We start from the raw sequence: 24,003 nt of genomic DNA, 5'->3' as shown, positions 1-24,003 counted from the left end.
CACCGTAAATGCCTTCATGGGAGTAAGGGGTTGGCGAGGGATGATGACGGAGATAATTCGAGCTATGGTTCATTAAAGTGTCCAAGTTCATTAGGAAGGGTTTCCTGAGCCCCGATTGGTGGAGTTGGGTCAGCCCACCGGCCCAATCGACGTTCATAAATTTCTTCCCTTTATTGATGTGATAAGCAATTGAATAATATCCAAACTTTAAGTCATAATTCATTCAAGCAATGTACCCGACCGGAATTCAGAAGAAATGAAATATAAGAGTATGTGGATATAACGAAATTTACCTTGTCTCCATACTCTTTTGGAAGGACTTAAAGTTGATCTGAACTTGGATCATACGGCTTACACTCTCTGTATATAGCGTACTTATTATATATAATAAAAAAATCATGCAAGGTAAAATTTCTGAAATACAATTGACAGGCTTGGAAGACCAATTTTCCCTTGAGGCCCAAAGGGCATCAACTCTTAGGAAGTGCTTTCGATAGCTTAAACTTAAACTCGTAAAGATGGTTAGATCGTCAATTAAGAGTTCTTCCCAAAAAAAAAAAAAAATAATAATAATATTTGGACCCCGTTGGTACCCAAAACTTTATTCATGGTCCAAAAAGCACTGGGTCTAAAAGGGAAGAAAAACATATGAAGTTGTCCATTGGCCCAACTATAAAGTTTGGCCCATGGCCACGGTTTTGTACAAGAGAAAAGAAATTTGTTATTTCCTCGACAGAAGTTTTTCTTATTCTTTTTCTTTTTCTTAGTGCACATCTTGATATCCGAAAGTCAACGGGACTAAATAATTCAGCTCGAAATGGTTTGAATTACTATGGGGTCTCCCAAGGTTAGTTTTCTCCATTAACATACGGGATTTTTTTTTTTTTGCCATTGACAGAAGAAAGTCTTTGAATTACATTTTTTAAGGGCATAGGATAAGTGATCATTAATTACCAATATTAAACTATATCTCATTGATATAATAAAATAATTTGATCTTTTAATGTCTAACATATACCTTAATCCTCTTCCCACATAAACTCCTAAATTCAAATCTCTTCTTACCAAATAAATCCCCATCGCTAAACTCACGTCCCTTTTCACCAAATAAGAGCTTGACTTCCTCCTTTTTTCCATATAGTAAAATCCGGAAAATTGGGAAAAAAATTTGGTAGTAAAAAAATTTCAAATAAAACAAAAAACAAAAACAAAAGAAGAAAAAGATTGATAGTAACAAATTCAAATGCACATGACAATCAACTTATATACAATAGCTATAACAATCAAAAGCAAATAGACTTAGAAAATTATTAAATATACTAGAACTCAAAGCATCAAACGAGAAGAGATGTCACTGTGATCAACTGAATTTTTATATATTTATTGTTATGTTCGTTGTAACTTTTTTATTATCAATCTTCTTATATGTTCTTCTTCTTCTTTTTTTGTTCCATTTTTTTTAATATATTTTCCAGAGGAACACCAACTTCAGATAAACTTTATTTAAATAGAAGATTGATATATTTGTGGCGATTGGCTTATTAAATATTAGATGAGATTAGTTCGATGTGAATCATAATATTCGGAAGCTCAATTGAGTCTTCACTAATTCAGTCGAGTTTTGTCGACCCACGAAAAAGTAAAACTCTCCTAGCATCTATTTTATGGAGTCGATCCAGAGACATTACTTAAATGAAATAACCGTCGAATTGCCTGAACAAGTTGATAATATTAAATGAGATTTATCCAATAGTTTTAGTTGTCATTCATGCAGGACATCGAAAATCGACCATATAAGCTAGTAATACACGTGCCGATTAATCGATGATCCCAGATATAATATATTGGAGCCAGCCGACCTCGGAGAATAATTCAACCGAAGTAATTGGCAATTGCCACGCCTAACACGTAAAGTGTCGAGAAATTAGTAAAGAAGTGTGAAAAGAGGAGAGATTAGGAAAAAAGAGAGGAGAAGACAAGATAATGTGCTGAAAGATTAAAAAAATGAAATGAAATAATTATTGCTTTCATGCTTTGAGCTTATGATGTCAACTTTTGAACACAAATAATTAAAATAAAATTATTGTGTCCCCAAGGTGCTTAAAATGTGTCTGGTCCTCCTTTGATCTTTAACTGTTCCTGTCTCGTCCTGTTTGTTGTTGCCGGTTGAGGAGCATTTTGAGGCCGATTTGAAGTGATTGCGGCAAGAAAAATTCGACATTCGTCGGTGTCATCATTTTATCTATTAAGTTGACGATAAATTTTATTTGAATTTATGAAATAAGACTACAATAGTATGGTCTAAAATATATTTAATCGTCCCTGTATTTCCAAACCTACACTAGTCTGTTTTAAAATATAATTCACAGCTTACTCATTATTTTTCCAAGAAAAAAAAAAACTGTATCTGTATGGTGATGAATTTGTTCTATTTATTTGGTAACTATTAAATTGGGATATTATATATATATATATCGATAAAAACAGGTTAAGTTAGGAAATATAACGATCCGGTGACGCCATAGAAGATGTTCTCCTTATAACAGGGGGATAGATAAATCAGGCAATTCGCCCATTTTGAAACTTGGACATGCATGTCAAACTTTGACTTTATAAGGATAATATTGATAATTCATAATAATGCATGAACATAATAAAATTGCACAACTTCCACCACGAGCCTGACTTCTGGTTATCCTTACGTCGGCACTCAACTGTCAAATGCAGGTCGATTAGGAGTTTAGAGTGCGAGATACGATGGATCGAGGTTTCGGTTCAAAGCTAAACGAAGACATCCGCCATGGCGAGTCTATGAGTACATGCGAGTCCATATGCATTCATACATGCCGGCGATGAACTAGCCGCCAATGACTAATTGAGCGAATGGAAAATTTAAGTTCATGACCTCGAGAGCTATTTGCGAGACGGACGTACACGCGTTCTATCGAGTTGAACTTAACCTATGTTGTTTGTGTCAGGCGTGGAAAAAAAGTTTTTTCGTTTGAATTTTGGAATGGTGCTGTAGCCGTAGCTTTCATGGAACAAAAACAGTACAAAAAACTTGAATATGCGAAAAGAGAGATAATTTTTTATTATAAAAAAAAAATTTACGAGATATATTGCTCTCGTAATTTTTAAATATTAATTATTAAAGTTATCATTTTTCCTAGCAGGTGTGCTTTTCTCCTAACATGCTGTCTTATTTGGTTTCACAAATCGATTTTAACTTTAATTTTAACTCTACTTCACCTAACTATACTGATCTTTAATTCAACAACACAATCGTTATTTTTATTTAACTATTCATTACTTTTTCACAATTCAACAATATAATCATTACCTTATACCAATTAATTATTATTTACTCTCAATTATTCATTACTTTTTTTAAAATTTAATTATACAATTATTACTTTCTTTCAATTATTTAATATTTTTTCTACAATTTAATAACATAATCATTACTTTTTCTAGAGTAATCATTATTTTCTCTAAATTATTCATTACTTTTTTAAAAATTTAACTACGAAATCATTACGTTTTCTCAACTATTTATTATTATTTTATATATTTTTTATTATAATTTAATAATACAATTATTACAATTCAATTAAAATCAAAATTAAACTCATATTATTACTTAACCACGACTTTTCCAGAAAAGACGTACTTGGCCAGTCGAACGTTGCCCGAAAAGAACCAAACAACAATGGCAGTGGCGGCCCTTTGATCGGCTCATCGAAATCATTCCGAGAATATTCCATCTCCCCTTCCCACCCACAGAATCAACGATGCGAATTTATTCCTTTCCTCCCTCCCTTTCTTCTCTTTCCAATTCAATCAGTGCTGCGCACATGGGCGAGACCGCTCGAGCATAGTTGTAATTTCTAAGCATATGGCATAGGTCAACTACTCAAGCAATATAATAATTTCATAATGCGAATTTGATACATTGCATGCATGTTCCCGTTGGATTTCATTGGTTGCATCGCTGAGGAAGCGATCTGTAGCGAGACTGTCGGAAATAAAAGATTTCTCGGTACACTAAGCTCATTTATAGGTCTTGATATTTGAACAAAATCATAAACAAATAAGTTTCAGAATGATCTAAATTTGAAATTTCTTGATTTCGTATGCGATAACGTAACATCGCGCTCTATTTCCTTTTTATGTAAATTCTTAGGACCTGTTTGGATTAAGAGTTAAAATCATTTTGATTTTAACTTTCACTTTAACTCAACACACTACACAATAAAAATACACATTTCTCAAGTTAAAAATTTTAACTTTAACTCAACACACTACACAACAAAAACATACGTTTCTCAAATCAATTTATAATTCAAACTCATTTGTCATTTTTCACAATCAAAATTAAAATTAGTTTAAATCTAAATTCAAACGCACCGTTAGAAAGGAAAAAGTAATAAATAAAAAGTGTGAGACTAATAGCCCTCCGGATTGGCAATTGGCACGTGGCGCCTTCCTGGCTGGACAGCGCAGACTTCCATCGTCCTCATTGATTTTCTTCGCCAAAATTGACGAGTATTATTCATTGAATATTTATTACAGTGGCCAGCTTACCCTCTCTCACTTTCTCTTTTCGGACAAATCAGCTCCAAAGCTTTCACGGACGATTCTGCTCCGTCGGATATATTCAACCTCCTTCGTCGGATCCCGCCATCGCAAAGCCTGCCCCTCTCTCTCTCTCTCTCTCTCTCTCTCACGGAGCGTACGCGGCTTTTATCGTAACCTTTTCAGTCGGACGTCTCAGAGCAGAAGCCCCCAGAGCCCAAAGGCAGCTGCTCTATCAATACCCCCCACACTGCTCTCTCTCTCTCTCTCTCTCTCTCTCTAGAATATCTTCCCTACGTCCGAGCGGTCACAGTCGGGCGGTTGGCTCTCGTCTTCCCAGCCAAACGGCTTTGATCGGTGAGTGTGATTTCAAGTTTGCTCGATCCATGCTCATATGATCCTCTTTCGTTTTCCCGGGCGTCCTGGTGCTTCTGCGGTTGAATTGTCCGTGTATTGTCGAAATTGGTTACCTCGGTTCTGTCTGATCCGTGCTTCTTGTTTTATTTTATATTTTTAATGGTTCTCTGTCCCTGCGACCTCGTTGGTTGTTAAGAAAATGATGAATGAGGATTGAGGAATAGATAACAGAGGACGGAAGAGTAGTAGCTGGCAGAAAAACTGTTGACTTCAACTCTTCCAGCAATGCGATGAGTGTTCTTCGATTGCCGCAATAGCTGTTTCTGTGGCAGTGTTGATAGAATTTGCTTCCCTTTATGCGTGCAATTGACAGATTTGTGCATTCTTCTCCTCATTCCTTAAGCAATAGTTGAGGGGTTAATCCACGCATCGTCAGGAATCCCGAGCTTCCTTTTGTTATTCATGGAGTGAAAATTATCCGCGGACGGTGACCGTAGGAGATGACTTCTCCTGGGTTGGGTTTTGCATTCTTAGATTTTGATTGGCTTGGAAATATTGTTGCATTGATATGTGTGGAGAGTTTTGATTACTTCCGAACTAGGTGAAGTTGATACGGTTTGTCGGTTACTGATATCTATCGTGTTGGTGCTTGGGTTTGGTTCTCTTGGTTTTCAAGGTTAAGATGAGATGGTTTTGGTGATACATTGTAGTAAAGCCTAAGGCGCCGGTTTTAGTGGTGCGCTGCTCCCTCTCCTCCTTCAGTAAATGGGCTGCTTCTCGTCCACTCAAAGAAGACAGTTCCCTGGATACGAGGATCCTGTAACCCTTGCTTCAGAGACAGCTTGTAAGCTGCTCTCCCAGTTCCTTTCTTTTGCTAGCCTATTGACACTTTTGATATATGATATATCTTTCCGAGCTGTATTCTTTCTGCCAATCTCTGTTCCCTGTAGCAGGGTGTACTGAATTTATTTATGCAATAATCCAAGCGATATTAAGACTCTTTGATCTTGTGATTTCCAGTCAGTGTTAGTGAAGTCGAAGCCCTCTTTGAGCTTTACAAGAGCATCAGCAGTTCTGTCATTGATGATGGGTTGATCAATAAGGTAATATACTCATCAACAAGGCTTGCAGAGTCATGTGTTAGGTTTCTCTGATTGGGCTGGATGGCTGAGGCATTGGATCGGTGCCTGGCTGTTTAGATATCTTGTTAATCAAGATTGATGTTATGTATATGCAGGAAGAGTTTCAATTGGCTCTATTCAAGAACAGAAAGAAAGAAAATCTTTTCGCGAATAGGGTAATCTACATCTTCCTCCTGTATAATCATTCATTTTGTGTGTTTTTATGTCAATTTTCTCTTGTAGGGAATGATTTACACATGCCTGACATTGAACTTTCTTGCTTCGCAGATCTTTGATCTTTTCGATGTTAAACAAAAGGGATTCATTGACTTTGGTGATTTTGTCCGATCTCTCAATGTTTTCCACCCTAATGCTCCTCAGGAAGACAAAATTGATTGTAAGTTTTATTTTTCTAAGCAACTGACTGTGAGTTGATATGGTATTCTTGAATTAATCCTCCTCATGCTCCAAGTGCTTTGAAGCACATTAATGTTTTACTATAATTAATCTGACTTGAATTTACTCTTTGATTTTGCAGTTTCCTTTAAGCTATATGATTTAGATGGTACTGGATTTATTGAGCGCCAAGAGGTAAAGCTGGCAGTTCTCACAAATGCTTAAATATGGCAGCATACAATTTTAAGTTTTCCATTTCTGCAGGCATCTTATCATGCCAGTTTTTGCAGGTCAAGCAAATGCTGATTGCACTTCTTTGCGAATCTGAGATGAAATTGGCTGATGAAACTATTGAGATAATACTTGATAAGGTGAGTCTCACTTCATTTCTCATCGAAGGTTTGATGCATCATTCCCATGGAACTTTTTTTTTTTTCAAGCAATAGTTCACCCGTGATTTTGTTTATTAGCTTAGTTGGTGTAGGTTTATTCCAACTGGTTGCCTGAGTTCCGAATATATGCTTGCAGACTTTCATGGATGCTGACGTGAATCAGGACGGAAAGATAGACCGGTCTGAATGGCAGAACTTTGTTTCTAGAAACCCATCACTGTTAAAAATCATGACCCTCCCCTACTTGAGGTGATGACTGAATATTCTATTCATGCTCAACCAGATTATTCTGGTTTTCTTTGTCCTGGTAAAAAGGTACCAACGAGTATCATCTGATATCTCCGACTTTTCTGGATTGCAGGGATATAACAACTACATTCCCGAGTTTTGTTTTCAACTCCGAGGTCGATGAGATTGCTACCTGATAGATTTGTCTATTATTTACTAGTGTTTAGCCATAGGATACTCGTGCAATCGGTATGCATAATATACCATGATTGATTTGGAACAGATTGTAAAAGCTTTGAACTGGGCTGTGCTTCAATTGATTTAGCTTGTAGGAAATGAGCATATGTGCAGAGGATTTCGCAATTGTAAAGCATTATTGCTCAGGCCGATCATCTGGTCATTCCTCGCGCTGGTGTTATGCAATGGTAGTTTGATACTCTGGATCCCTTTTCTTCAACTTATGAAATTCATTTTACAGAAATATAGAGTTGGGAATTCGCGAACGTTGATGTTTTTTTTGTTCTGCCGTGGATTCAACAGTTCATGTGTTATAATCGATCACTTTTTAAATGCAAATATTTTCGATAAAGAATATATTTGCAAGTTTATCTGGAAAAACGAAATAACTAATAAGGCATTTGGTGGATTTCAGTAATTGAATTATTAATAATGCATATTCCCATCAAGTTGGCAATTTACATTCTTGCCCCCGCCGTTCGAGTATGGTCCAATTAAATATGAAAATATTGTGGGTTTAAGAAATTTAAATCAACTCTCTTAGGAATCCATATACCTTCTCATACCAAATGTCACCTAAAAAAATATTATTAAGATTTTCTGGTTGAGTAATGTAACAAGAAGGATAACACGGGGTGTCAAAATGAAAAATACATAAAAAGAATAGGGACTGATCTAGAATTTGGAACGGACACCGACTTGGATTTGGAGGAACGGGACTGAGCTTTTATTCCGGCGGCAGCGCCAGAAACACCTGACATATTTCACACACAGTTGAGGGAGAGAGGGTGCGTGATGTCAGCGATGGCAGAGGCGGCGGAGACGAGTGGTGGCGCCGGCGGCCGGAGGGAGCTGACGAGCGAGACCAAGGAGAACATCGCAGAGAGGCTATCTTCCTTGGAGAACCTCTACTTCCCTCGGGCTCTTCATTCCTCCGCCTCGGACCCCTCCCAGCGGAAATCCATCTTTCTCGACCTCCTCTCCCGCGACGTCGCCGTCTTCCTAGGTATTCTCTCTGCCCCCTCCACTTGTATGGTTTTAATTCTACTGTCGTTCTATCTCTCTCTGGATTGGCCTATTGCTTGTGATCGTTTGGATTATCACAGAACCCAGTAGTTGATTGATTTGTACGTACTAGGTAGGACTTCATTATGGTGGAGTGGTTCGATTGGCATCAACATTTGTTCTAACATCTAAGAAAAATATATTCAGCATTGGACGGGATGACTTGCTCCAAATTAGGCTGCTCGTGATCAATCGTGATGTTTTTCTTCTGAGAAGATGCTTAATTCAATAGATACAATGATATGTTGATGTTGATGTTCTTGGTTACTTAACTACACCTGCTGTAATGATGTGTCATCAATGTTTGTTTCTTGAACTGTAAGGGACCGTTAAGCTTAGATAGCTAAATCAATCATCGTGTACTTGACTCAGAGAGGTATGGGTCGCAGTTGACGAATGGGGAGCTTCAGGAATTTGATGGGCTCAAGGATGACTATGAAATCAACTGGCATTTGAATCACCTCAGGAGCATAAAGAGCCCGACTTCAGCTGAACTACGTTCGCGTTCGATAACTGTCAAGAATCGGAGGCGGGCTTATCTTAACAAGCTGATGCATGATGGGCAATACTTCTCGGAGGATGCTATGAGGGAGAGGGAGCCTTACTTGCATCACGAGTATGTGGGGAAATTTCAGGACCCGAGCAGCAGGAGCATGGCAAGGCCTGGGGAGAAGTGGTCAGAAACATTGATTAGGAGGTCTGAAGAAGCCTTTTTGGTATCAGAGATACGCAGGGAGCAACAGAGGCTGGGTGTTGCTGAGAGAGACTGGGTTGGAAACGAGAGGAGGCAAGAACAGGAGGATATGGAAGAGGAAGAGGAGGAGGAGGAGGAGGAGGAGGAGGAGGAGGAGGAGGAGGAGGAGGAGGAAGAGGAAGAGGAAGAACAGAAGAATATGGAAGCAGAGAAAGGCGAACAAGCCATGAAGATGAATGGATCTTCTCATGTTGAGGTTAGTTCCGAGTGTTGATGATGGTCTAGAAACTTTTCATTGTTAGACCGAAATTCTATGTGATATGGGTTGTTATTGCCTCCTTGATGTTGTGTCTTAGCAGTTCCCAAGTGGCTGACGTCGTAGCTAGTATTGATTTCTTCTAAATGCTGAGCTTGCTTATATCAGATTGGATCAATTATACTATAGCATGGGGTTATATTCGTGTAAGATAACCAGGCTTAGGACCTGAGAGCCTATTTTCTGGATTGCTTTATGGGGTTGTTTTTTGATGTGGCGGATTATCTTACTTCCATGCACTTTTAACATGATTACGGTTGTATGTTGATTGCAGTCGACTTCTAGGGGAAATGAGGGTCCGAGCACGGCTTTATCTGATTTGGAGATGCAAGACCAAATGGACCAGTTTGTATATATTATGCAGCAGAAGTTTCTGACAGGTGAAGATCACGAGCACTTGGATTATTCAAAGATAGACGATGATGAGACCCTCGATGATCATTGGCTTCGTGAGGCCAGCCATGATGCAGAGGAGAAGTATTTTGCCGAGGACTGAGGAACCTTGCATTTTGCCTGTTTTGTCTATTGACTCGACATTCCCCGGTAGCTCTTCATCCTCTTTATCGGTCTCTGTAGGTGTGTATTATGCGATGCATGATTACATATTCTGCTTGTCGCAAATCCAGTTCGAATCCTGAACTCTCTGGCAACGCTTGTAGTTCATATTGATGGTGCCATAATCGTGTCGATCTAATCTATCTGATTTAATGGGAAAATTTGACTGACTTCACCCAATTTTCGGAAATTATTGCCATCTCCTCTAAAGAAATTCCCAGCAGTTGCATTTGTAACATGTCAAAGGGTAAAGATATTGAAAGGAGTAGAAGACAGTCCGAGGGTCACAGGGGGGGGAAGTCAACTTTAAATTGTTTACTGGAGGAAGCAAAGAGTTGATGAAAAAACAAAGGGCTATTGATTGCAGTACAATACAACTCCTCCTTGTTTGGCATTTTGGGATCAGTTGAAAATTAAATTTCAACCCCCACCAAATTTAATTTGAATTTTGACTTTTGCTATGTTGTTATGTTGCATTGATGACTTCGTTCCTGGAAAGGCAAAAACACCATTGCATATTTCCTGGTGTTCTAGTTTGACTTTCATTTCTTTGGCTTACCATTAAGGAGAGCCGGTTTGTTGAAAATTTTCCAAATTACATTTCTGTCCTCGAATTCCGGTCTCGTTATCCGAGGTCGTGACACGTGCATGATTAAAAAGATCACGACACGTGCCATGAGAGGAAGCGCGCAGCACGGAACAAGGTATTGTGTCTTTTTTTTTTTGGGGGGGTGGGGGGGGGGGGGGGGGGGAAGAATGTCCTTCGGTTCAACCAAACTCTTGTCTTAAGTTGTTCGAGCCTAATTGTAGTTTACGCTCACCAAAAATTGCAATTCCGTGGGAATAAATTCTTATTATAAGGTCAATTCGTTTAATTCTTTTCCGTTGTTTTACTTGGCATGGCAAGGAGACTTTTCTAGGAGTGTAGATCGAGTGAATTTGTGAACTGATGATTTTGTTACTTAATGACATGGGAAAGGCCTTTCCAAAGAGGAAACATCGTTACCGGGGCCGTGATCGAGACTCAGCTATCCTAGTCGTCTTGGTCGGTCCACGCGACATATCAATGCAAGTGGGGATCTGGTAGGCAGGTTGACAAGGGTCGATTTGTGTTCCTAGACATTGCACTGAACGGTTCGAATGGATTTATGGGGTCCATTAGTGTTTGGCGTTCTCCATACGGTACAGGAAAAAGGTAAACTCGGTCAGTATAGCTGGCATCTTTATTTTGTCAATCGATGGTGAGACGGTGAACTGCAGGTACGATTGCAGTAAATAATACGATGGTGCATTGGATTTACGAATCCGAGAAATGGTCATGATTGGATGATAAATTTCAGGGGGATGCACTCGTAAAAAGATTTTAATAATTTTGTAAAAGTAAAAGAAAAGACCTCAGAAATGGCAGGTTTAATTTGTTTTTTTAAAAAACAAAAAAAAAAATTTATTCTTCGTCCGCAGGAATGGAAGTGCAAAGTTGACCTCATCATGAGAGGAGGAATTTTGCGTGAAGCGGAGGAAGTCTTCTAAATTCTAATGCTTTTATCCCCCTAACTCGCTTCAATTCTGGATCAATCAATCAATCGAAGCCTAATAAAAGGTTATTCTGCTTTCTTTGTAAATTTTCACTCCTTACCTTATCCTTTTTAGTTTTTACCCATGCGATGTGGTTCGATGCGAGTCTTAATTCGCCTCTTCAAAATGGTCAAATCTAATTTAACCCCCCACACTATAACTCTTAGGCAATCCGCTGCCTTCTCCATCACCATACCATGAGTCGTCCAACTTCAACCCAGCTTAAGATTCTTCAAGTTCGACTCGCCAATGCTCGAGACTCTTGATGAAAAATAGGTGAATTGGTGGATATATTTAACTTGGAACTCAGAAGGGGTGATTCAGCGTAGGATAGAGCTCAAGGCCAAACGCGAGATTAGATTTGAATCCTTCCCTTTGGATTGAGAAATGAAAGGAAAAAAAAAAAAACAGAGAGAGGGAGAGATTGTTTTTGGAGTAAATTGCACTTGTGATCCAAAAAGTTTTATAAATGTTTCAATATGATACAAGATATTTCGAAATTGTTTCAGTATAGTATAAACCATCATTTCCCCATTAACGCCGTCAAGTCGTCCTTTACAAGATTCGTAAATTTTGCACTATCATGTAACTTACGTAAAACATTTTGTACTATTAAGTTACAACTTCAAAACATTTTGCACCATCATGTAACGTTCCATAAAAATCGATTTTGCACCATCAGTGTCGGTTTGACGGTGTCAATGGTGAGATGACGGTTTATACTATACTGAAACAATTTTGAAACATTTTGTATCATTAAATAGCAAAAAAAACTTTTCATACTATATTGAAATATTTGTAAACCCTTTTGGACCACTAATACAATTTACCTTTATTTTTGAATTATATCAAATCGCCTTCCGGCAACCCACGAAGGGGATTGGGGACCATTATATTCAAATAGCGGTCTTCACAATTTCTTCGGTTGTTTCTGGGCTTTCCCCGCATTGGTCCCCACACATCGTCGTCCCTTCCCGGTTAGGTCCATTCCCACTCGGATTTCCCTTAATCTAATATAAGAAATCAAACCTTATACATGTTCTCACGATTCAACCAAATAATCATAAAGAACCAATTCAAGAATCATTTGAATTTCCAGAGTCTTATCGTATGAATTGTGTACTGACATCACGTGAGTGGACATTAAATTCACGAGAAACATCCTATGGTCGAAAAACTGTGCTAAATCCCCACTAAAATTAGTCTCATCCAGCAAAGTATTATCAGAACAAAAGATGATTTTTACGTATTTTGTTTTGTTCTTTCAAAAGAAAGACTATCTAGTCCACCAGTATATTCAAACTCATAAGCTCGTATTAAGATGAATTCAGTTATCCTGTATATTTACGTATCTTTGTTTCTATATTTTCAATGTGAACGACAATCCTTTGACGCCCTCATCGAAGGTCGCGCGCGACGTCACCTCGTACAGGGACTATGTTGATATGTGTAGATTTCCCGACGGGAAACGCGTTACACGGAGACAGACGAGGAGATGACAGCAAGCAACGGAGGTGAGATGTTGACAGGTCTACCTTTCTTGGTCATTGCTTTCTGGTTGAAAGACGAAATCCTCAGTCAAAGACTCAAAAACAAACAAGCCAAGAGGCGATCGTCTTCTTCCTTCCAAATCCATCCCTCCCTCCCCCCCCTCAAAACACATCATCAAAAAAAATTTAAAAAAAAATCAGAAATCATCTTCGTTTCCTGTTCCTCACCCGATCACGAGGAAACCACTCCCTTCTGTCCGTCCTGTCTTTCTTCTCAGGTCCAAAGTCCCATCTCCATTAATCCACACGGCGTTCCCATCTTCCCCCCAACCCCCCCTTTTCATTACTTTCCCCTTCCTTCCTTCCTCTCCAACCCATTTCTCATCTCTCTTCCTATCGTTCATACCATACCCTGCAGTCAAATCCTTTCTCTGTGTGTGTGCGTGTTTGTCTCTCTCTCTCTCTCTCTCTCTCTCTATATATATATATATATATTGAGGATTGAACCTGAAACGCTTCGCAAATTTTGTCTTGATAGTGGCGACGATGAACTGCTTCTCCTTCAAGGGGAGATCGAAGTCGAAGCAGAAGTCAGAGTCGGCCCCGGAGCTTGATCGGCGGGACGGCCTTCCTGGGACCTCGGGGGCATCCGACCGGACGGTGAAGTCCCTGGGCTCGCAGCCTTCGACCCCCAGGAGCATACCGGAGCTGTACAAGGAGAAGGAGCACATGCTCAGAGTCTTCTCGTACGATGAGCTGCGGGAGGCCACTTGCGGGTTCAGCCGGATGCTGAAGATCGGGCAAGGCGGCTTCGGGAGCGTCTACAAAGGCACTGTGAAGCCCATTAGCGGCAAAGGCGAGCCTCTCACCGTCGCCATCAAGAAGCTCAACAGCAAGAGCTTGCAGGTATGATTGATAAAGTCGCACACTTTCTCTGTCGAGTCTTGTTGCATTGTCTAATCTGATGGTTTCTGGGTAATTTAATTAGTAATTACTTATTAGCAGTACATATGCTTTAGGATTTTAGTATTAGGATATTCTAAGGTATCAATGTTTTAGGATTCCATCAGGATATTTTAGGGAAATACATTCTGCACTTAAAAAAGAAGGAAAATACATCATGTTATGGAGAGAACATGAAACTGGGTGGTTCGATGCTCATTCGGATGATGCGCTGTGATTACCCCCCAGGATTGTTTAATGAGAAGATCATCCATTGTTGACGGTTGCCTGATTCATTGTAACGCCTGAGATTTACAAGATATATCTCGACAATGTATTGTTTAGGGACCATTTGATCTATGATAGTTTTAAAACAGGAAGATTGAGGAATCTGAACATAATGTCAAGCTGTTTACTACTACATTTAGTCGCAGCAGCACAGCTGGATCAGCAGAAGGGTCTCGATGAATATTCCGACCCTTCTTCTTTTCTTGTCTTCCGAGTAACCTTACGTCACCTGATTTTGCCTTAACTTCAGCAGTTGATTTCGAGCGAGTTCTTACTGTTGTTGCCTTATCTTTCCTGTAGGGCTATAAGGAATGGATGTCGGAAGTTCAGTTCCTCGGCGTTGTAAGCCATCCCAACCTCGTGAAGCTCCTGGGCTACTCCTCCATGGAGGGCGAGAGAGGGATCCAACTCCTCTTGGTTTACGAGTACATGGCTAATCGGAGCTTAGACGATCATCTCTTCAGTAGAACACAGCCTCCCATGCCATGGAAAACCAGGCTAGAGATCGTTCTAGGAGCTGCACAGGGATTGGCTTACCTTCATGACGGGATGGAAGTCAAGGTAAACTAAAAAAAAATCGCAGGATCACTCCCGTCAGTTCTGGTAAACTCGAATTTTTTTTTACAATTCTCTCATTGCTTTTCCATTTTGTGCCAATTCATAGATAATATTCCGAGATTTTAAATCGTCCAATGTGCTTTTGGACGAGAACTTTAAAGCAAAGCTGTCTGATTTCGGGCTGGCGAGGGAAGGCCCAACGGGCGATCATACTCACGTCACAACAAGGGTAATTTGTTAACTGTAACAGAACATTTCCGCAAGTTTGAAATTCATATGCTTCATAAATATGTATATCTGCATTCTCTATTATATGGTTTACGGATGTGAACCTAACCGTCACGGGACTCGCAGTGATCATACAATTGCATTATCCAAGACTGTCTGGACAAGAGTCTTTCTTTAGATTTTAGGTTATCTTAAACAATCAGTTCAATTTTGCTGCTTGCTTTTGACAATACTCGGTGCTCGTGTGATGTATCAGATTGTCGGGACTTATGGGTACGCCGCACCAGAATACGTTGAGACGGGCCACCTCACAATCCACAGTGATATATGGACCTTCGGGGTCGTCCTCTACGAAATTCTCACGGGGAGGCGAGCGGTGGAAAGAAACAGACCCGCGAATGAGCAAAAACTCCTGGACTGGGTGAAAGGTTTCCCAGTCGACAGCCGGAAGTTCACAATGATTATCGACCCGAAACTCAGGAATCATTACCCTCTCGCCTCTGCTCGAAAAGTCGCTAAGCTAGCGGAGATGTGCCTGAACAAGAACCCGAAGGATAGACCGACAATGGGTCAGATCGTGTCGGTCTTGAAAGACGCGATTAGGGACAGTGAAGGGGCCAGCAGTTCCAGCAGTGGGAATGTTGGGTCATCATCGAGAAGTAAGACAGGCAGTCCAAGTACAGGAAAGAAAATTGTTAGCTACTAGGATCCCAAAAAGAAGTGGGCAATCCGATAAGTCGCCGGAATCGGTTATGATGCATTCATATCGATGAAACAGATTAAAGTACGAGAGTTGTGAATTTCCCGAGCCTGTGATTATTTGATTTTGTCCGAGTCCGAGATTAAATTGTTAAAGAGAATTTGTTAGGAGGTGCATGGTCTGTGGGAGTGGGATGTCTGCAAATCAGTCTGTACATAGCAGTTGGAAGAGAAGAACTTTGAGAATAAAGAGCTTCTTTTTATTTATTTATTTATTTATTTCAGTTTCACAGATGATTTGAGGTACCATTTATACATAAATTAAAATTAGTGTTCCTATGCGTGCTATGCGTGGGGTTTATATATTTATTATATTTTACTTTTCTATCGGCATTATAATATAGCCATGGAATATTGGTTTTTCTCTAATAATTGATAAGTTATGTTTTTTTTTTTAAGTCAAAATTGAGATAAGAATAATAGAGTTATACGGGAATTTTATAGAGAATGATAAGAAAAAATAAAAAATAAAAAGGAAAACGAGGTGTGCGCCATTATGTAGAAAGAAGTGAACTTAGATAATTTACAATATCATCACCCTTTAATTTAATATATTTTTAACTACACATGATAGATGACATTTTTGAAAAGTGAAATAAAAAATTTTCTTCTCTCTCGTATTGACATAATTATTCTTAGAAACTTGAAATTTACACAGAATAATTGAGAAGAAAAAAAATATTAATATAAATTTCACATGATAATCGAGCGATTTCATATTAAATATTCATTGAGAAATACTCGTATCCATATTATTAAAATTTTTATTTCATTTATCGGACTAATCAGCCTCCATTTCACCATCAGAGCATTTTTTTTTGCCATTCCCTTTTCTCCTCTCTCTCTTATTATTATTTTTTTATTACAAGTAATAGGAAGTAACAGTCAATTCCCTCATGGCTATAATAGGGCAGCATCGGACTGAGCTTCACCGGACACCGGCCTCATTTTCCCGGCAAATTCCGAAGATTTCAATCCCTTTCTTTCAGTTTTTTCCCTTGACATAAACCCTAATTTCTGTTGCAAATGGAGAAATCCTTCACTCTGCTCCATACAATCGCGGCTGCGGGAGCTTTCTCCGCTATCTCCTTCTGGTAAGCTCTTCGCCTTCTAACTGGAGATATACGTAGCTGCGAAGTTCGAGCTCGGAGCTGGGATTTCTCGGTCTAACCTCTCGCTGAGTACTTCTTTTGTAGGTACGGCTTCATGTTTGGAAGAGAATCAGCTCGCAAGGAGCTTGGGGACTTGATCGAAGACCTGCGCCGGAGTAGCGGTACCAGTGGAGATTCCTCTCCTCATTCGTGAATGTAGCTTTCTCTCTCTCTCTCTCTCTCGAGGGTAGAATGTTGTTTGCTACGTTTTTTTAATGTAAACCATTGTGGATTCCTCACTTTGTTAATGGTTTTCGCAATTTCAGCTATAGGTTTTGCCTCGTGATATGCAGTGTCCTGAATCATCGAGTCATTACATAAGTATTGAGAGCTTGGTTATAAAATGTGATTCAAATTGCAATATTTTACGTTATTACTATTCTGTATGTTTGATATCGCTCGATTCAGGTTTTGAAATTTTAGAGTTCAGACGTGGAGCATAATTATTTAAGAAAATGCGAACGATTTTCGCAAATTAGCGTATTGCACAATTATGTTCTCGCAGTTCTGTCACTTGCAGAGGCTTTCCTTGCATCAAGTTGCATGTTCTTGTTTTCTTTCAGTAGCAATGATTTCTAAAATTCAAATTAGGCTCCCAGACAACATGTTATAATGAAAAGGACAGTCCTGGTCATGGGTGGTGTTCATCTCATTGTATTATCACCTTTCTGATGCCATCTATATAATCTTTGCCTGTGTTCATGAGTTGTCTGGAAGAAGGAAAGAATGAAAACAAAAGTGGCTTAGTATAATTGTTTTGGTAATAGTAGACTAGAGAGGTAGTGGATAAAATTGGACATGAGAGATGCCATTGACTACGGGTGACCTCAAGTTGATGTTAATTCCTCTTTCGTTTATGGTCAGATGACCTTGAGAATTACATGACGTCTCGTTACTTACAGTGTTTCTGTTTCTCAGAGGCATGACGTGCCTAAAACTTCTTGGTGTATATGCAGTATGTTTTTCTCTCTAGTAATATATATATATATATATATATATATACATACACAAAATATGATATGTATACATGTGAACTATTGTACAATAATCATGCAGCCATTTGCTTTCTAGACGAGGGCCGCCTCCTTCACTTTTGACACAGCTTTCTCTCTGATAAATCCAACATAGAGGTCGGTCCTGCCAGAGTCCAGCTCTGAAATATGGGGGTTTCGGCCTCCCTCGGACATGCTCTTGACAAACTCCACCAAATTGCGCCAATTATCACCTTCGAACAATCTTTTATTCATCCTCAAATATGTGAATGCGCTTAGTCCATTGCCGGATTCCGATCTACTCGTCGCCAAGACTTGAGCAAATGCTCTTGCATCGTATCTCTCTAATGCGTTCTCCCCGGCGAGTTCTGTTCCAGCAGCTCGGGCTGCCATCTTCACTTGCCGAACTAACCCTTCTGGAGAGCAACACGCATGCTCAGGCTGCTCACTGTCCTTCATTTCCATACATGTAAAGTTCAGTACAAGCCCGTATTGTCCCATCATCCGTGCAATCGGTGCATAGCCGTCCCGGTTTCTGGTGTTATAGTACCCAGCCGTCAGTTCGGCTGCGTGGGATCTCGTTCTATAATGCCAGTGAATACCAGCCACCTTTCCCGACAGTTTTGCTCCTGTCCCTTGGAATATCCCACTTGCTGCAGCAAGGATTCTGTCTCCATGCTCCAATAGCTTTGAGGAGTACCATTCTAGGAAGAATTTTCCATATTCAGTGTTCCAAGTTCCATCTCTTCTGAAAAATCCTGTGTCCTCGGGAAACTGATTGTAGTGGCCCGAGTCATGGGGTCCAGATCTTCCCCAGTCCTTCTGCCCAATTGCCTCTGCTGATGCTTGCAGTGAAGCCCTCATGTACTGTTTGAAGAACATTATTGTTATTAAAAGCCATGGAAGAATTCGAAAACAGAACTATAGTTTTGATTTTGATCCCTGATTGATATAAGAAGGCAACTAATAATTAAATAATAGCACAGTGGGCATGTCAACTTATGATCTGGTCCGACTGGTGGGGCCAATTGACTTGAAACTGTATAGTTATAGCTCAACAGTTTTACCTTATCATAGCATTGGAACTCCCCTATTCCAGGAAATTTCCAGGTTCCATTGCTTTCAGGATAGGCTGGATATCTCAGTTCCCCACACGGACCCATGCCCACTTGGATTTCCTGCAGTATAATTTGAACATCAGTTCTGTTTCCACTATGCTTTTGGTGAACTTGAATTAGAATTAGAATCAGTTTGGAAAATGAAAGGTCTTCCTGCTCGCTTTTTTCATAAAGATATTTTCAGCATGCTTCTAAGTGCAGGTGGACCACCACGTGGATAAGTGAAGACGCTAATAGCATGGTGCTTCGATATAGACCATCCCATTACATGTTTGCTTTTCATTTTTGTTTCTTCCTTAATTAGACACATCTTTATCCTTATTCCTTAGATCTGCTCCATGATCCACGGGACCAGTGACTCAGTAAGAATAGTTTTGATTTTTTATCCATTTATTGGCCTGCGGCTCTTCTGGTCATGATTAATTCACTGCTATATAACAAATGCAGTCAATCGAAGTGGGTAGACAGATGTAATTCATGTTTCTGATTCTGTTGAACGGGCTCGAGCGATTTATGCTCCAAATCCACTTCATAAATGCTTGTGCACTCAAAATCTACAAAGTAAATCATGTACATGTCGTGGAACAGTGACCTTTTTCTGTTAGCTTTGATTGACAAAGATCCATCATGAAAGTGCTGCAATGCTACCTTATGAGATATATGGGTGTACTGATACAAAATCAGGTGTACTAATGAGATTTTGTCGGTATTTACCACGACTACAGTTCCCAGATAATCAGCAAATCTGTCCCTGAAGCTTCTCATGTAATCTTTGTAGACCTGAAGTGGGGTTCTTCCTCGGAGCACTGGCAATGCATCGCAGCCCAAGGAGATGTACTCAGGATTCCTTCGGCCTGACCTATCTGTGTAAACAAGGTCCGGGTTCTTGCTGATCTCTTCCAGCACCCATGGAGGTAGCGGGATACTATGAAAATCAAGATTGCCCAGGTTAACTCACTTATCTTTCTTCTCCTTTCTCTCATGAATAATATAAACTTGACTAGTCATTGTACAATTCCTGATCATGCTTCTACTACCACCAGTTAAATGAATAAGCAAAGAATGTACAAGGAAAATTTCTCTCTTTAATGGGTCTTGGAAGTCATTTTTAATGTATGCAATCTAATTGAATAAAAATGTTACTCATCATTTAAGTATAGACAACCTAATTGAATGTCATCAAGTCTAACATCAATGTAATAATGAGGCGGGCAATTATCAAAAGGCAACAAACTGAGGACAATAATGAATCTGAAGCACACCAATATCTTTATTGAATATTAATAACTGATTTTTCTAAAAATTCTATTTTAAAAACATATGGAAGAGACACAAAACATTCTTTGAATGATGTTATTAGTATTTACCTGCAAGAATCTCCAACATTGCCACCACACTGATGAAAAGACATAACCACCTGGAGCTTCAAGCCATGCCGAGCCACCATTTGGATGAGCTCGGCATACCCTTCCCAGTTGTATTTCATGGGGCCATCCTTCTCCACAAGACCCCACCACGCGTCCACCATGACCCCCTCCACACCTGCACTCTTGAGGGCCATCAAACTTGCATTCATGGCCCTCGGCTTGTTCAGGTTCCCGGCCATAGTCACTGTGTCAAGGGGCAGCATCACAAATACCGGGACCTTCATGTTGTTCTTATCGGTCCCATGTGGGGTGGAAAGTGCATGCAGTTTCTCCCCCTTTGTTTGAGCCTGGGCTTGGGCCTCACGGGATGAGACCTTTGCACTTGCTCGGAGGCGGGAGGAGGGCTTCAGGTTCGAGAAGCTGAGGGTGCACGGGAAGTCATCGGGGGTTTTGAAGGACTTGGTGGTATCTTTAGGATTGATAAAAGAAGTAGAAGAGCGCAGAGTTAAAGCCATCTTTTCTTTTGGTGAGGAGAATGGATGAAGAATGCGTGTTTATTTATATACTTTTTAGAGGTTTTCTTCGGGCCATTTGAAAGGGACAGGTTTGGTGGGCTTTCTTTGAACGCATAAAAAGTGAAAAAGTGGGGAAAGAAAAGGAAAAGAAAACCAAGAAACCCAGTCAGCTTCACCTGTTGATCCGAAGAGGTCGTTTTCCTTAAATCACTCATTCTAAGTGTTTTTAATATGCCATTTCTCAAATCTTATCTTGCTTAGGCAGCAAAGATAAGTCTGCTGGAAGATATTTTTTTTTTTTTTGCCGGTCAACTTTTTGCCCCTAGACGAACTGTGTGAAGAGTCCACATGGTCAGGGAATTAAACCGTGTCAAGTTACTTATGCAGTCTAAACAACCATATTACCTTCTTTAGCTTCAGATTTACATGCATGTACTCCTGAGAACCTAGCAACAAATCAAGCATAACGGGATACCCACTGGTTTTTCGTTTCGCTCCCTCTTGCTCTCTGTAAACAGCTCGATTTTCAGAAAATTGGAATGAAACAAGCTGAGGTAAAGGCCTCCCAATTAAATCTTATTGAATTTCTATAATTGTCACCCAGATTTCCCATTTTGCTGTTTATCATTAGGAGTGACTAAGTTGGCAGAACCCAGTGGAACGATTGTGACGAAAAGTAATTCTTCTTGCTCATTTACACGAACTTGGGAATCTATCTATATCTAGGTTGAAGCTTGAGTGAACTTAGTGGAGGTGAAACCTATTGATGTAAAGAATCTACAGATTAGTTGTGGTCAGGGGCAGTAATACTGCCTGAATGCAAAGTTATTGATATTACGCAAAAAGATATAAGACCAAATTAATATAAAAGTTATAATTATTTGAATCTTCTTAGCGGCCAAAACATATGTAAATTCCAGTCTCATTAGTCGCACTGTAAATCCTCAGAACTGAAAAGAAAAGGGCAAGAAACTTCAGAACTCTGTTAAGTGTTTGTTTTTTTTTTTTGCCCGAAACTTCTGTCAGTTGTTGCAAGTTGGGCATATGTTGTAAGTTCAGTATTTTTTCGCGTTGCCCAAATTATCGAGACATATCTGTTCTCTGTGATAATAAAACGGGTGGTTTTGCTTTTCTATAGATCAAACAAACGTCTGAAGGGCATGAGTTGTTTTCTGTTTGGTCTATTGCTCCCATTTTTCTTCTTCGTTGTGGCAGTGCATTATTGTGGACGGAAAAATCGTGGGGTTTTTTTGGAGAAACTTTCTTGGTTTTGGTTTGATTAAGATAAGAAGGACACGTAGTGGCCCTCCTGAGCCTGTGGTTGAACAAGGGCCAATGCTGGCCCTTGTTCCACTTTCCTTTTCTTGCTGTTTGGCTTCTTCCTAACGTTAACTGTTGAACTATCCAAGTTGAATCCTTCAACTGTTTCACGTCGGCTGATCTAACTTTTCTCCTGCATATATTCCACACCTATGGGCTCCCTTAGGATTATGACTTTGACACCCTGTGCCTCGTTGAGGACCGGAAAGTCGTTAAGCCATACCTAAACCCATCTATACTCCCTGATTCTTGCTAAGCATTTCTTAAATATAATTGGCCAGTGGCGAATGTTTAGCTGGAAGAATAACAACTTATCAATTCCTCTTCCTGTAAATACTACCCAACTTGGAACTCGTACAGATTGATCTTTTGGCTATGAGTGTTATGATTTTAGTGGTGATTGATTTTTTGAGTGACTGTGCAGGCTTTATGTGTGTTGCAGATTGTTTGATTGTTATTCAGTTTGCAAACTCAAATTTTCTGTTCTGACAGTTCGTGAGGATTTCCTCTGCTGATTTCTCCAACCCACCCCGCCCCCTCTCGTTGGCCGTCGTGGTCTTTTCTTGTCCTTCCATTTGTTCGGTATGCAATCTAGTGGAGACATATATATTGTAAAAGGGGGAAAGGAAGTCGGCTATTGAGAAAGATCCTGTAAAAACACAAAAGGGTACTGCTTTTTTGATAGGGAGTTTAGAGCGGTAGGACCCTGATATTGGATTGGGGGGAAGATGATTTGGATCTATTGTGAAGGATGATATTGATGGGCTCGGTTGTTCTTGTATTAAAAAACGTATCATTAGCTGTCCTGCTTTCCCTCTTTGGATCTCTCAGTCATCTTGTGGTGGGCACGTAACCTTATCCCTTTGCGAAAATATGGAAGAAACTAGTGCAAAGGCTATTCTAAGGGGGCTATCAGATGATGCACGTCGGTAGTCGAAAGAGTTTAAACCGCTCCATTAGAATGAGTTTAAACGGGGTTTGAATGAACTGAAGCTCTGCTGGGTATTGTTCCCATGTATCTATTTCGACAATTGGTACCATAGGAGGAACGGTGGCGAGTGTAACAGCCTAATAGGTACGTAGATATATTAGGTAGATAATAGATACGAGCCCAATGTCCATCTCTTCAGAGGACGGTCTCGTTCTCGATTGTTGTCATGGTGGAAACTCTAGTTTATTGCAAGTTCGGTGGCATGGAATAGGAGAGCCTTTACTGCCGTTTCCGTCCTATACCCGCCTCCCCAAAATTAGAACCTGGACTAGGCTCCCTCTCGTCTTTCTGTATTTGTACATTAATCAGCTCACAGCTCATAGCCACGACAAAAGTCTCTCGTGTTCTTTTTCGGTTTTGCTTTTTGTGTGTTTGTTTGGGTTTTTCGTGGTTGCGCATTGACATTACGTATATGCTTTCCTCTCCTTACATTTCCCTTTCATTAGCATTAGATGCAACCATTGTCTCACATTCACATTTTCTTTTTTCTTTTTAAAAAGCTTAAATCAAAGGCTGTCTTCCGCAATCCTTGAAATTAAGTTGCATGTTCTGATTTTACTTATTGAGGAAGAACGTAAGATTTATCTTATATGACATGGTCGAGTTACGGAAGTTACTGGTGCTACAGAGGGGAACCTAGCGATGGAAAGATATTAAGTCCCCACGAAGCCGAGTGGCTGAACGAGGACGGCATTCGAATTTCAAGTAGAAAGATCTAAGACGAGAGCCTCCATTATAATTTGCCAGATGCAGGAACCTAGCAAGCAACCCCC

The 24,003-nt window shown here is 39.8% G+C and overlaps 5 protein-coding genes across 7 annotated transcripts; 4 read left to right on the top strand and 1 right to left on the bottom strand.

The window, feature by feature from the left end:
- Positions 1-4,790: 4,790 nt before the first annotated feature.
- LOC116203735 (calcineurin B-like protein 1) lies at positions 4,791-7,572 on the top strand. Of its 3 annotated transcripts, none has more exons than XM_031535626.1 (9): positions 4,791-4,932; positions 5,643-5,776; positions 5,953-6,035; positions 6,170-6,229; positions 6,342-6,450; positions 6,592-6,644; positions 6,740-6,820; positions 6,978-7,090; positions 7,203-7,572. In XM_031535626.1, exons 2-9 carry the CDS (start codon positions 5,698-5,700, stop codon positions 7,264-7,266), a joined length of 642 nt encoding a protein of 213 aa, XP_031391486.1. In that variant the 5' UTR covers positions 4,791-4,932; positions 5,643-5,697; the 3' UTR covers positions 7,267-7,572. The 3 variants fall into 3 exon arrangements, with proteins under 3 accessions (XP_031391486.1, XP_031391485.1, XP_031391487.1); XM_031535625.1 differs by having other exon boundaries at positions 4,792-4,932; positions 5,609-5,776; XM_031535627.1 differs by having other exon boundaries at positions 4,793-4,932; positions 5,648-5,776.
- A 422-nt stretch (positions 7,573-7,994) lies between these two features.
- Positions 7,995-10,097, top strand: LOC116203734 (coiled-coil domain-containing protein 97). Its single transcript, XM_031535624.1, has 3 exons — positions 7,995-8,312; positions 8,744-9,321; positions 9,656-10,097. The coding sequence occupies exons 1-3, from the start codon at positions 8,102-8,104 to the stop codon at positions 9,875-9,877; spliced, it is 1,011 nt and encodes a 336-aa protein (XP_031391484.1). The 5' UTR covers positions 7,995-8,101; the 3' UTR covers positions 9,878-10,097.
- A 3,042-nt stretch (positions 10,098-13,139) lies between these two features.
- On the top strand, positions 13,140-16,057 carry LOC116203733 (probable serine/threonine-protein kinase PBL19). The gene is made up of 5 exons (XM_031535623.1): positions 13,140-13,440; positions 13,540-13,907; positions 14,532-14,792; positions 14,896-15,018; positions 15,274-16,057. Exons 2-5 carry the CDS (start codon positions 13,548-13,550, stop codon positions 15,721-15,723), a joined length of 1,194 nt encoding a protein of 397 aa, XP_031391483.1. The 5' UTR covers positions 13,140-13,440; positions 13,540-13,547; the 3' UTR covers positions 15,724-16,057.
- A 579-nt stretch (positions 16,058-16,636) lies between these two features.
- On the top strand, positions 16,637-17,290 carry LOC116203738. Its single transcript, XM_031535630.1, has 2 exons — positions 16,637-16,870; positions 16,973-17,290. The coding sequence occupies exons 1-2, from the start codon at positions 16,803-16,805 to the stop codon at positions 17,079-17,081; spliced, it is 177 nt and encodes a 58-aa protein (XP_031391490.1). The 5' UTR covers positions 16,637-16,802; the 3' UTR covers positions 17,082-17,290.
- Positions 17,291-17,749: 459 nt separating this feature from the next.
- On the bottom strand, positions 17,750-20,919 carry LOC116203731 (beta-amylase 3, chloroplastic). Its single transcript, XM_031535621.1, has 4 exons — positions 20,405-20,919; positions 19,752-19,962; positions 18,987-19,097; positions 17,750-18,786 (listed from the first exon to the last, which is right to left on the bottom strand). Exons 1-4 carry the CDS (start codon positions 20,917-20,919, stop codon positions 17,995-17,997), a joined length of 1,629 nt encoding a protein of 542 aa, XP_031391481.1. The 3' UTR covers positions 17,750-17,994.
- Positions 20,920-24,003: the final 3,084 nt, after the last annotated feature.

Source organism: Punica granatum, chromosome 4 (genome assembly GCF_007655135.1).
Source record: "Punica granatum isolate Tunisia-2019 chromosome 4, ASM765513v2, whole genome shotgun sequence".
Lineage (NCBI taxonomy): Eukaryota > Viridiplantae > Streptophyta > Magnoliopsida > Myrtales > Lythraceae > Punica > Punica granatum.
The sequence above is the reverse complement of the archived record's forward strand: the minus strand, read 5'-3'. Positions and strand labels throughout refer to the sequence as shown.